The 13837-nt window shown below is 34.9% G+C and overlaps 2 protein-coding genes across 2 annotated transcripts in view; both read left to right on the top strand.

Annotated features, from left to right (window-relative positions):
* Positions 1-13837, top strand: part of LOC130657557 (talin-2-like) — a 90290-nt gene that overhangs the window by 23157 nt on the left and 53296 nt on the right. The window lies entirely within an intron of this gene.
* Positions 3078-9970, top strand: LOC130657564 (uncharacterized). Its single transcript, XM_057460551.1, has 4 exons — positions 3078-4349; positions 6150-6308; positions 6778-8271; positions 8930-9970. Exons 1-3 carry the CDS (start codon positions 4248-4250, stop codon positions 7441-7443), a joined length of 927 nt encoding a protein of 308 aa, XP_057316534.1. The 5' UTR covers positions 3078-4247; the 3' UTR covers positions 7444-8271; positions 8930-9970.

Here is a 13837-nt window from a genome sequence, read left to right as displayed (position 1 = left end):
ATGTCAAAAAACTGTTAGTACGAGGATGCGTTTGGGCTTCTTTCATATCACGAGTCAGCACATGCGCACTAGCTATAAACTTAAAAACGTGGTTGCATGGTTGCGAAGTCTCGTTTCCATTTAGCTGCATTTTCTTCCGTAGCTCAAAATTCGTAAAAAACGTTCTTTGTGAAATTTATTCTAATTAACCCTTGTAATGGCACCAACCTCATCTCCAGAAGTTTTTGCTTTTTTGACATCGAGACCGGCGGCGAAGAAACTTGTTAGCGTCAAGTAAGATCTAGTGGCTTTGACAACAGCCAACAAACCCTGGGGACGAAAAGATTGCGCGCACATTTCTTTACAAGACTCTTTTTATGGACAAAAAGAAATTATATTTTCAAAATTTTAGTTGCTAAAGACCTGATTGTTCTACCTAGATTACTAACTGTTGTAATTACTGGATAGCACAATCCTTCTAAAACATGCTCTTCTCATAACCTAGTCCTGCTACTATGGTCAAACAGTTGGCCCCATTTTTACCGATTTTTGATCGCATGCTTACGTGTTTCGCGCTGTAACGATTTGACCAGCACTTATATAAAAATCTGTTGGAAGTTTGACACTTTAAAAGCAATTTAAAAATTTCAGAATGTCATGTGATCAAAAAGAACAGGGGGTCGCTGGCCTCCAAGGTTACTTCGCAAAGGACAGTAGATTATCTTGTTTAAGAAAAGCGTTGTGTAAAGGTAGCCTTAGTTTATCTTCACGTTAATCATTCGCAATTTTGTAAATGAGCCAAGGCCAAACCGAAGTCTAAACTGAAACTGCATGTGGTGTAGTTAGGTATTTTTTTTTAAAATTTTATTTTAAATGTTTTTTATGTTTGTACTGTAATAATTATATTAAAAATGTAAATACAAGGTTGTGCTTAACTTTAACTAAAATAATTTGTCTCTTATAATAAGTAAGAAGTTAGCCACGTATAGACCAATTTCCGCGTGACGTAGTTGTTTTGATTTTATTTTGAGAACAATGGGCATGCGCGCACTTTTGTGTAGATAAAAAAAGCAGGACTCGCACAGGGTAAAATGGCTATTAATGAGGATTAAGATTTTTTGGGTAACAAAAGATCCATTGGAATTAATCCATTGGAAATAAATAAATGTGATCTGTTGTTGTTTATATTTTCTACCTACAGAAACGCTTGCGCATGTGCAAAAAGATCGCAAAATGTTTTAACTTTTGTAAACATTCATGTAACATTAACGTTCAGACGATACTCAAAAAACTCTTCTGTGAATTTACGAAAATGTTGATCGCTTTTGTTTATATGAAAAAATGCGCAAAAATAAAGACAAACGGTTGACGTAATGTGATCATTCAAAAATGATTTACACTTATTGTGCCATCAACATGAGAGTTGAAATAGAGCACCTGCTAGCATTGTTACATTTTAAGCATGAAACACACGATTAATTTAAATTAGCAAATATTTTTTAAATGATGATTCCTGTGTTATTTTATTTACGTATCTATATATGACATGTTGATATGTTTTCAGTTGGACGGGTTAGTAAACTCATGGATCTTTCGACCAAGGATGAAATTAAAATAATATACCGCAATTCTCACTGAGTGAGTGCGATGGTGTCTTTCCTCATCGAAATGTCGGCCTGAACAGTGCTAAAACATGCGTATGACTTTGTAAAACAACTTGTTTTTAGCAGAAAATTATTAGAAGGGTTTTCTTCTATGACTATCATTTTTACCAAGGCGATGAGGATGAGCGTTGACGTTTTATCTCTTGGAGACGACACACCTTCGGTGGGAATCGAAAATAGGTAATTTTGAGTCGTGGATTTGAGTTATTTTTAGGTAGTCGTCGAGGGGAGAGCTGCTAAATTTCACGGTAACGAAGTGGAAAGTCGTATTTGCTCTCTTTCGTAGAGCCTGTTATTTTTTTATATTTTTAACACCCGATGCGTGAAATTCCGTTGGAGGTATTGCAACACTAAATCACACTCACTTCTAATGAAATTTTCTATTTAAAGTACAGGGTTCCAGCAACACCAGCAAAATATAATTCTTTAAATGTTTTTATATATCCCAACGATTTATAGCGCAGCACAAAAATGTCAGCTCGGTGCAGGTTGGAAGTATTCTGGTTGGTTTCTTGAAACAACGTGAGATGAATCTAAGGCCCAGGTGTTGACAAAACCAAGATTGAAAAATACTTTCTCCTAATGATTTTTTAATGAGATAGCGTCAGAAAGGGTAATTTTACGGTGATTTTACACGTTTAATGGTGGCACTTGGAGACGCGGCGCTTTTTTGTATTTTTATATTTATGTTTCTAACCGCCACGGAGTGTTGTTTATGAATGTCAAAATGAAAATGTGAGTCTAGAAAAAGAAAAAGTTTGGCTTGCCAAACTATGACCCATTTATCGTAGATTTTCAAGAAATTTAAACCCAAATCTAGCTGAAGGAGATAAGCAGCAAAACTTGCCAGTATATAAAAATTAAAAATGTAAAGTATATGTAAAAATGTAAAATGAAAAAGTAAAAAAGCTTATAACTTTTTTAATGGCGTAATACCAGACAACTAGCTAGCTATTCAGCATTGACTTGAATTTTTTAAACATGTACAAGTCTACAGATAGAGAGCGGAATCTTCAATCAGTGATCGGCAAGGCATATGAGAGAAGTGAGACCCGATACCCTATGTGATACACGAGACCCGAGACCCAATACCCTGATACCGAGACCCGAGACCCTGATATTTTTTTATTTTTTATATTATTATTTTTTTATTTTTAATATGAACGATAATAAAAACACATTTTGTTATGTATATTTCTTCGCTATACGAAAATATTTGTTGCACGTAATATGCGAATATGCTGCTGGCTCAAGAATGGTTTTATATCACCAGGAACTACAAAATGAAACTACCATAAAAAAATTATTTTGTCTGCTCAAAAACATGAATGATTGAAGTGATATTAGACTTTTTTAAATTCATTAGAGTATGTTTGTTTTTTCTTGTAGGGTCGAAATAACTCCTTTTCGTTTTCGAAACCACGATTAAATTTTGTATATTGTCCAAAATTTACTCCACAACCATCAAGTTAATACATTCTTGTGGGCGTAGTTGAAAAGGAACAAAACATAATCATTATCTGTTGGTACAGGTGGTACTGGTTTTATTAACTGTTGTTGAAGGTGGAATAGGTAATAGGTTGAGTTGATGGTAGTATTGATTATGTTTGTATTAAAGGCGCAGATAATATATTGGTGGCGTTAAATATGAAGTATGTGTCTGTGAAGTAGCAGTAGGCTGCAGTAACGGTAGTGTAGATGGTGTTTGTGCAGGAGCTGATGGATCGTTTAAATTTGTAATTGGAACGTTTTTGACGTTAGCTGGCCCTTTTCATCTCTGAGTTACCTTCGTTTTCTTTTTGCCCGCGTTTTTCTCTTTAGTTTTAGCATTTTAGTTTTAGCAATTTTCGCATATGTATCGCCAAATCCTGTGATGAACGTACGCCTTGCTTGGAATAAACCAACACATCATCTTCCATATGTTAGGTTGAAAAATAAGAAACTAATTAGAAAGAATTAGGATTTTTATTAAAATAAAACATCGCCGAAAAAAAATTAATAAATAAAAAAATCAGGGTCTCGGGTCTCGGTATCAAGGTATTGGGTATTGGGTCTCGGGTATCACATAGGGTATCGGGTCCCACTTTTCTCATATGCCTGATCGGCAATAGTAGTTCACATGAAGTCGGTGAGTAAGGGAGTTGCCCTCACTCACCGACTACCAACTCTCCAACTACCTCACTCACCAACTACTAACTCTCCAACTACCTCACTCACCGACTACCAACTCCCTCACTCTCCAACTACTAACTCTCCAACTCCCTCACTCTCCAACTCCCTCACTCTCCAACTACTAACTCTCCAACTCCCTCACTCTCCAACTCCCTCACTCTCCAACTACTAACTCACCAACTCCCTCACTCTCCAACTACTAACTCTCTAACTCCCCCACTCTCCAACTCCCTCACTCTCCAACTACTAATTTTCCAACTACCTAACTTCCTAATTATAAAATCATTATTTTTGTGTGTATCGTGGAACCGAGAAGTTTGTTCGAAATAGCGGGTGTTCGGATAAACGACATTCGAATTAGCATAATAATAACAAAACTCTATTTTGCAGATTTATTTATAACAGATACTCAGCCAACATAACAATTAAAACATGGAGCCTCTGGTGAACATAAAAAACGAACCTCTCGATAGTGAAAGTTTGGAAGCGTTTGTTCAACCGAAATGCGAGGAGAAAGCCACACAAACGGAATTGGTGAGTTACGCCTTTATACACCACAAACTGTCGGAATATGACTCGTGGCTAGCTGTTCTTATTTTTCCAGTCTTTTTCAGCCTGATTTGTTTTTATTTTATTCTTAAAAATAAGAACATCTGTTCTTATTTATATCTACTTATTAAAATTTCTTTAAAATTTATGTCTAGCTAGTTATATGAAAAATATGAAAAATAAAGAAAAAGATGACATAATCTTTACCTAACTTCAAAGAGTATTTGAAAAGAATCAATTTGTTCTTAGTTACAAAAACGATAAGTTCTTATAAAAAAGCTTACATTGATCACGAGACGAATTTTTGGAGAATTAGGGAGGAGATCTAAGGATGATTTCTAAAGGTCGTGTGGCAACTAAGCGATGAAGTTTAGGCGTGGATTCGATTTTCACTAAATCTGCTCATCGAAAGTTCTACCTACTCTAGTTAATTAAGTGTTTTTTCGAGGACATCAAAATTCAGATTCTCTTATACGAAAGCCTTAGACGCAAGCGAATGTGTCAGAACAAATCCCTAAAATCTAAATCCACCAATTAACATCAACCAATGAACACAAACCCAGCGTGGTCACGTCCCACCTTCTTAATAAGTACGAGAATTAATTATATTGTTTGGGTTAGTGAGACTAATCGCGCTAAAAACAATGAATTTCCCCATAATGATCACGTAAGTAAAGAACAATAGAAGTAACCAATCAAAAAGCGCGGTCAGTATTCTGACGGCAGGAAATCCGTTTGCGACCCATCGTAATATTCCCCACCTCAGCTATTCCGATTTTCCAGTGGTTAGAAAACTTACGCTGGGTCTTCTGGCTACTACATATTTTTTTCATCTACAACTATCTCAACTTAAATGGTGTTCAAGTTGAACTAGTTCTTCCTTTAAATCGGAAAAAAATATTATTATTATTATTATTTTAATTTAACGAGTCCTCTATTTAACGCATGTGGCCTTCTTTTCTAAATATGCCTAATTTACTTCCTCTAATTTTTAGCGCGACTCTCTTTGTTTTTCCTTCCTTTGTTTTTTTTCTCTAATTTAATGCGACAAAGGTCGAATTTTCCCCTAATTACAGAGCTAGACGGTCTGATCAGAGAAGTTTTTTTCTATTTTGGTTTCTATTCTTATTATCTATTTTTTTTAAAAAGGGAAATTTTACAATTTCCTTAACAAGTTCTAAAAAGGGGTCTTCATCTTCTTCGTGATCTCCATACATGTCTCATAAAATGTGCCACTTCGAACTTTTGATTTGTACGTTGTTGTTATACTACAGGCTTAGAAATCATATCCTTGTCGTTTGATATGCAATTGAATTCCTCCTCGATCCATTCTACCATGTTCTGGAGGCTAGGCGCAAGAAGTTTGTTATCATTTGCGACTGGGATCTTTTCAACAGCTTAGAAACGTGTGCGCCTTAACTTTTGCGCAACATTGCTTAAAACGGGCTATTGATACATCCATGAGTTGACACATATAACTGCATCCAGGAATATTGTTGCATTTCGTCAAACCAAGATTTTATGAACAAAATGGCCGAGAAAGGGCGAGAAGTGGTAGAGAAATTTATCAAAAAAACGAAAAAAAAAAGAGTGATAAAAAATAAAAGAAAAAAACAAAATATAGTGTTCAAAAAAATTGTTTTTTTATTTCCTTTAATTTAGTACGGTTGTGCCGCTTTTGCTTTAAACCTTCTTTTTTCTCCAATTATTACCGCGACCCCTGAAAATAATTTTGAGATAAAAACATTTTGTTACTTTTCTAATATCGATTTTTACTGCTTTTAGGAATTGAACCGTCTTATTGAACAATTTTTGAAGTCGAAGACTGCGGCGTTGCTCTGTAATGAAGAGTTACGAAATCGAATTAAAATTTTAGAAGATCAAAACTCGAGTATGAAAAAACACATGATGAAAGTTATGCACGAATTACATAATTCATCAATGGTTAGTTTCTTGAATTACTCTCGAGTCTCCAATAGTAGGGGGTGGGGGTTAGGGGAGGAGTTTGAAATATTACGAGGTGGACTCTTGAGTCTTCAATAGTAGAGGCCTGGGGTTAAGGAAGGAGGTTGAAATATTAGGGGGTGGACTCTCGAGTCTCCAATAGTAGGGGGCGGGGGTTAGGGGATAAAGTTGGAATATTAGGTGGGGAGGTGGACTCTTGAGTCTTCAATAGTAGAGGGCGGGGGTTAGGGGAGGAGCTTGGAATATTGGGGGTGGATTCTCGAGTCTCTAATAGTAGGTAGCGGGGTTAGGGAAGGAGGTTGAAAAATTAAGGGGTGAACTTTGGAGTCTAATAACAATTGAAATTAGGCTTCGAGATTAAAATAGCTGAGGCTTTCTGTACTAAAGTTTGCATAATTGTTCTTTATACCGAATTCTTTTGAATGACGTTTCGTAATTTTACATGTAGACTGACAAAAATGTGGGTGGAATAGATGACACAACTAAAATCATGCCTAATAAAGAAAACAAAGAAGACCAAAAAACTAATACGTTTACCACCCGTTGGGTTCCAAACGATAATGAGCATGAATGTACAAACAGAACAATGAAAAGACAATTTATTAACCCAACTATGCGAGATTTGTATGAAAACCCGACATCAAATTCAAAAACGATTGATAATTTTTTAGTAAATAAGCCTCAAGCTATCCCATACCAACAATGGGACCAAAACATGGCATTCTGTTCTAACATATCCAACGAAAAATCAACTAAACACAGGCTAGCTACGTTTATACCTAGTTTACAATGTCCACCCAGCCTACGTATCCCGCCTAACTTTATGCAGACACGTTTCCAAGAAGATTTGCACCAAACCTATCAAAGCAATGCCCTTCCGTTTGACTATAACACAGTCTCGTTCGAGCATCATATCATCCCCCTCAAGCGTCATGCCTTCCCCTTAGAACAACATACCATTCCCTTCGACCAACGTGCTATTCCCTTCAAACAACATACATCGCATTCACCTCAATTTGAAAGCACATTAAATACGCCAGTGCAAAGAACGCAACACAGAGAGCATCATCTTCCACCAAATGGATTTCAACAAAGATGTCATCCATACTTATAGTTCAGCAGGACAGCCAACACATCTTTTTATTATTATTTTTTGTAATGTTATAAACTTTTTATCGATTTTTTAAGTACTTATTTGTTATGTATAGGAAAACTAAAAATGAATGTTTATTTCAATTATTTTGTGTATGTTTAATGAAGGATTAAAGGAGGGGGTTGGTAATAGCAAATTTGTAAAAGCTGGAATATTTGCTCAAATTTCGTTATTTTTTAACCGTTGTGAATTATTTGACATTGTCGAAACAACCATATTAAGACAGGGAGGTTGGTGTACTGCAGTTCCTCACCAATACCTGTTGAATATGATAATTGGAAGTTTTAAAGATATTGCGTTAAATTAAGGGAAGAAGATTTGGTGATTTGATATAAAACAGCTAAATTAAATTCTTGCCAAAACTAATTATTTTTCGTTTTCCGTCAATTATTTTAAATTAAATTTAACATTAAAATTACTTTTTTTTTCTTCGCCAAATTTTCATCTGCTAAATTAAATTCGGCCAATTCTGCAAAATTTCCCTCCAATCATATTTTCTTCCCGCCAAAATTTCTCTCCTAATGACTTTAAATTTTACAGCAGTGTGAAAACAAATATCGCTGACGAAAGCTAAATCACTAAACAAACATAAAACTTGTTTGAACAGCTTATAAACACCAAGTCGTCAAGAATAACAAAAATGTTTATTTGGTAACATTCTTTACTAAATTTAGGTACGCGAATGTTAAGGTAACTATGAGAGAAAAAAATATTTGTTTAAGACTTGTTACGCTACAACAACAACGACATTTTTTCTCTTATCATGAAAAAGCAAGATGTTTACTTTCGGTAGGTGCTATTCTTTTAGATTGAGAAAGATTGATCTAACAAGGGGGGATGGATTTCTCCTGGATGAAACCAGTCTATCTTTTTTCCATAGGCTACACATATTTTATGAGAATAGTGTTTTTTCGCTTCAGCCTCAGCATTCTTAAATTTTTGACAAAAATCTGCCTCTTCCTAATATATTCTACAACCTGAAAACATAAAATTAGCCTTTAGCAAATTTTACAACGTGTAACAGACCCGTTGCAGTTGTCGCTTTGAAAGAAAGAAGTTTAGTTCATATATGCAATGAGAAATTAACCTAATCAAATTTTATGCATCAAACAATCTAGAATAGAAAACATGTTTTGAAAAAATTGCAGAGCAAAAAATATTCTTACATTTTGAAGTCAGTAAAATTAAAAAATGCTTTATAGCTAGTTCTTCTCTGCCTTCATTTTTTCTTTTTTTTTTTTTATTACGTAATTTAAAAATTGTGATAAAAAAACCCTGTACATTTAATATCACAAAACTGCGAACACTTTTTTGCTTGCATCGTTTGTAGATTTGGACCAGCTTACCGTCCAATGAGAATTGATTAAATATTCAATCTTTGCTAGGGTAACAATCTACTTCACCATAGCCTTTGTCACAAAGTTTAAATTAATTTTTTCCATTTTAGCAATTTTTGTACTTTTTCTTGCGCTTTCGTATTCCAACTGTCACTCTTTTAAGAGAGGATGCGTTTACAACGGGAAGTTTTATAAGCCTGGTGACAGCATCAAAAAAGTATATCGTGCAAGAACCAGTTGGTGCTGGTGGAGGTACTGTAATGATTATGGCCATGTTGTATTTCGTAATAAATTGAACTGTAAAGGCAAACGAGAAGCTATCACTCCTTCAACAACAACAACAGAAACAACAACAACAACAATTCCGACAACACCAATAGGATGCTTCCATAAAGGCAAGTATTATAAACCTGGCGAAGAAATCAGTAGAGGATATGATCCTTCTTCTAACTGGTGTTATGGTTCATTTTGTGACAGATACAGCCTAACAGTACTTCAATGGGATAATTTTAATTGCGTAAAATCTACAACAACATCAACAACTGTCCCTACAATGTCATTTACGACCTCATCAACAACGACACCTCCCAAGGGATGCTACTATAATGGCAGGTATTATAAACCTGGCGAAGAAATCAGTAGAGGATATGATCCTTCTTCCAACTGGTGTTATGGTTCATTTTGTGACAGATACAGCCTAACAGTACTTCAATGGGATAATTTTAATTGCGTAAAATCTACAACAACATCAACAACGGGTCCTACAACGCGCGCATGATGCTGTAATGATCAAAATTTGACCCAAATATACATGACATAAAAAACACTTGTTTTTTCTTCGACTTATTTTTGGTCAACGGTTTACCTTAAGTCTTAAATGGGAGCAAGTTCTAACATCAGATTTTAAATGATGTAATATAGTTTACATTTTGTTCTGGACAATAATTGTGCAAAAGAAATTATTTAAAATGGGAAATTGAACCATGACTTTTGAAGAACCATGAGTAGGCGACTACGGAAATTTGTAGTGAACTTTGTAAATAACCCCGTGAGATTTTATTGAAAATTTTATGTAAAACTACGGATATAATTATGAAGATGTAATCAAAGTTTAATAAGACAAATAGAAATAAATACTTAACATAAACTGACTTCACTTTTCGCTACTTTAGTTTCAATTAGTCCTGGTGATCGAAATGTAATGTTTTGAATGCCACTTTAAGTGTGGTTTCTATGCCAACAGATTGGCTTTGGTGAATCATTTGCCGCTGTTTCATTTTATTTGATAATACGTCTTTTTGGCAACTTATTTTGCGGAAACCAAGCCTCTCTAAAATAGCTGTTCTTGTGGGGCTGTTGCTAGGAGATAAAATTTGATTTAATGAGAAAATAAAAAATTGCTTTTCAGATGGTTATGTAATGTTTACGCTCAATCAAGCAAGTATATCAATAAATTTCTTATTTAATCGATACACAGACCGCCGTAGCACAGCAATTTCAACATCGAGAAAAAGTTTTTCTTCGACACAGATCTGCGGAATGTTATAACTTCAGCTAATTGCTAAATTTAGCGCAAATACAGATCATGGATTAAGTATGAAAATGAATAAGAAGTACAATGTTTTGAAAACATCAATTTACTGGTGTTGTTACGAAAATTCAAGAAAGATACAGGAATAAGAATATTTTTTTAAAAAATTTACTAAAAATTTTGCTGCAAAATGAGGAACTTTATCTTTCAAGTTTCAGGGTTAAACCCTGATGATGGAAGAACCAACAAGACATCTGAATAAGCATATACACAACTTTCACAGTTAGTAATATTTCAATCTGCATCTCCTTCAGTGTGGTTGATGTTATGTTATTCTTGGGTGCTTCGGACGCCGGACTCTGTTAAATTTCTCCTGGCAGTGATAGATGAACAAATTTATTTCATCGTTTCACCTGATATCCTTAGTGTCTATTAAAACGTTCAACACTGTTTTTTATCGTTGTTGTAACAAACTAAATACTGGTTTTAGTAAATAAAAGTGGATTGTTTTTCGAAAATTGTGAAATTGTAAACATTATGTTTTAAAACCACAAAACTTTTTTGGGGGTTTTATTCGTTGGTTTCATTTCAAAATTGCATATGCAGTCATGTTTTATTGAACCAAAATGGTACTCCGACCTGTAAGCATTGTTTTTCTTTAAAGGAAAAATACATTGTAATGTAAACATGTTGTCAAAAAATATCCGTCTATTCTAATAATAGGGCGCCAAAACAACTATTACAGTCTGTTTTTATTGAAACAGCGCACCCTTTCCATACGCTACTTATCGCTGCGTTTCACTAGAGTTGTTATTGCTTCGACACAATTAAGGTCTCACTATATTTCGCACTTCAACCAGTATTTAGTTACATAAAATAACGTGGTTAACAAAAAACTTTTTGTTTTATTTGTTCTGCGACACGTGTCCTTAGTGCTAGTTTAGCAGCAATATAAAACCATCTACAAAGTCATTCCAGGCACTCATTTTTCTGATTATTACACACTGCGTTGGCGATAATATCGAGATATAATGCTATATCAGTGTAGCAACAACAGTAACTAGTCTAATATAGAAAACAATAACTTCATTGTTTAGGCACATATTGTTTAGGCACATATTAATCGGGCACCTAAACACGCGTAGACATGGGATGGAGGATGGAGGTTGCCTGTCGTTGTCAAGTTCTTCAATAAGTGTCAATTGTTAAGATTTGCTATCTGTGAAAATTTTATTGAATGCCTAGGTTTATTTTGCTAAGCGCCATCTCATTAAGCAGAGTTATTATGTAAGAAAGATATGTGTGGGTGGGTGGTTCATTAACAAGGACAAAATATGTTTAAAATATATCCATCCATGCTTGAAGTAGATTGACCTTTTCCGGATTACTTTATCCATGTTAGCACGAGCACAAAAATTCATGTAAACAGAACAGTTATCGAAACCACAAAAATTTCGAATATTACCTTTACTTCCATTTAGATTTTATAAGCTCTCTCGCGCAGCAACCGAGATTTCAATTGATCGTTAAAACAATTCATTCTGATTGTGTTTAATAAGAAGTTCAACGAACCATCGCCAATCAGGTCTTAATTGTTCGGAACAATAAAACATGCAGCTAGCTGAGGCTGTGGAAGGAGGAGAGAGGAAATGATAGCCAGGGTGGAACGAAGCAATAGCCAGGGTGGGGTAAATGAATAACCAAGGCAGATTGAACCAATAGACAGAGAGGTGGGACGAATCAATACCCAGGGCGGGACGAAAGATGAGTATTTAATTGCGTTATTACTAACAAGATTAATTTTGTGTGTTATCGCTGGGTGATTTTCAACTTGTTCCAGCAGCACGACTATCCCACTTTCAGTGAAACGAAAACTCGCCTCATCATTTTTCACAATTTTTCAACAATTCAGGATAAATCCTTTTTTTCGTCTCACCGTCATAAAAGAACGCCCCTTTGACCTATACCTTCCTTTTAAATTCTCCGTCCATGATACAACCATCCTGTTACAAATAAGAAACTCATAAATCACGTCACAATTTATTGTCAGGCCAGCAAGGTTAATTGTTTAAACTGAACTACCCGATAGCGGAGGCGTTTTGAAACACATCGATATAAAGACGTAACATAATTAGTTTGCATATCATAACTTTCACAAAGTTCGACGAGGACTGTTGTTCTTCTAAATAGAGTATCACAGAGACATCAAAGTTTAAAAACATTGGCAATATGTTGATTAAGATTTTACTTACTGCGCTTCTGGTTTTCCACAACACAGAAGCTAATGAGTTTTTAGATATTTGTGACATAAGTTCGCTTAATTCTACTGGTAAAAACATTAGAAATCCTTGGTTAAAGTTAGGACAGTTCTACTCTTATTGCATGCAGGTATGTCTCATCATTTTCTTTTTTCTTTTTTCTTATATTACCTTGTTGCTTACAAGGCAACCCGGTAAGTTGGATTTATTGGCTTCAAAAACTTTCTCTGAAAACATATTGAGAAAAACAAGGCAGTGGCAATCCTTGGTGAAAATTAAACGTCTATTACTATATATCCGATTACTATTATATAAACTGAAAATAACATTGTTAACAATGTATTGTTTATAACATCTCGCGTGTTTCCGTCTCGTGTCTCTCGTTCGTGTTGGGACGAAGAATGTGAAGCGATGTTACGTGTTTACTTAATGAAATGGGTAAAGAGTCCCGCATGCATTTAAGAACAGATTGCTTTGTGGCAATTTTTGATTCTCTATGCAAAACTACCGCACAACATTTCTAAAGCATTAAAAGTGTTTAAATGGCTGCCGTAGGTTCATTCCAGGTCTTCCGAAGAGGAAATAATTTGCTGACGGGTGAACTCGTGAATTTTTCCCAGGGTTAACTTATTTGGACTGCTACAACGTCACAGAGATTACGACAATTTTTTTGCTGACTCATTATAAAAATTATTTTAATCTTCTGCAATTATTTTGATCAACTGTTGACCATTGTTGGAATTGTATCAAAAACATCGTCACTGCTAAAATTGTAAAAAAACTTAATAATTAACCTCGATTGACAATCCGACAAGCGCAGACACCTAGTTATTATCCAGCAAGCAACTATCTCCTCTTGAACGACATTACATAACAGATAATATCGGTACTTCTTCGTAATTACAAAAGCATTATTGTGCGATAACCACGTGATTAAACTGACAAGGAAGCTACTCTAGTGCCATTCTTTACAAAAATAGGATGGGGTGTATGATTTAAGTTCATAATTAATTTGAAATGCTTCTTTCCACTCATGAGTGTCTTCTAAGTTTAGAATCTACCTGAAACCAGCTAGGGTACGTTGCTAAGGTGGTTATTAAGTCAATAATTACAAAACCACAAGCAAACCTTAATCACGTCATCAGTAACCACAAATATAAGTGCTGAAGAAAATAGATGAATTGAACTTATCATAAAAGTGGGCGATATGATGTTGTCTTCCCTGTATG

Source organism: Hydractinia symbiolongicarpus, chromosome 9 (genome assembly GCF_029227915.1).
Source record: "Hydractinia symbiolongicarpus strain clone_291-10 chromosome 9, HSymV2.1, whole genome shotgun sequence".
In the NCBI taxonomy this organism is placed as follows: Eukaryota; Metazoa; Cnidaria; class Hydrozoa; order Anthoathecata; family Hydractiniidae; genus Hydractinia; species Hydractinia symbiolongicarpus.
This window is presented reverse-complemented; position numbering and strand designations above follow the sequence as displayed.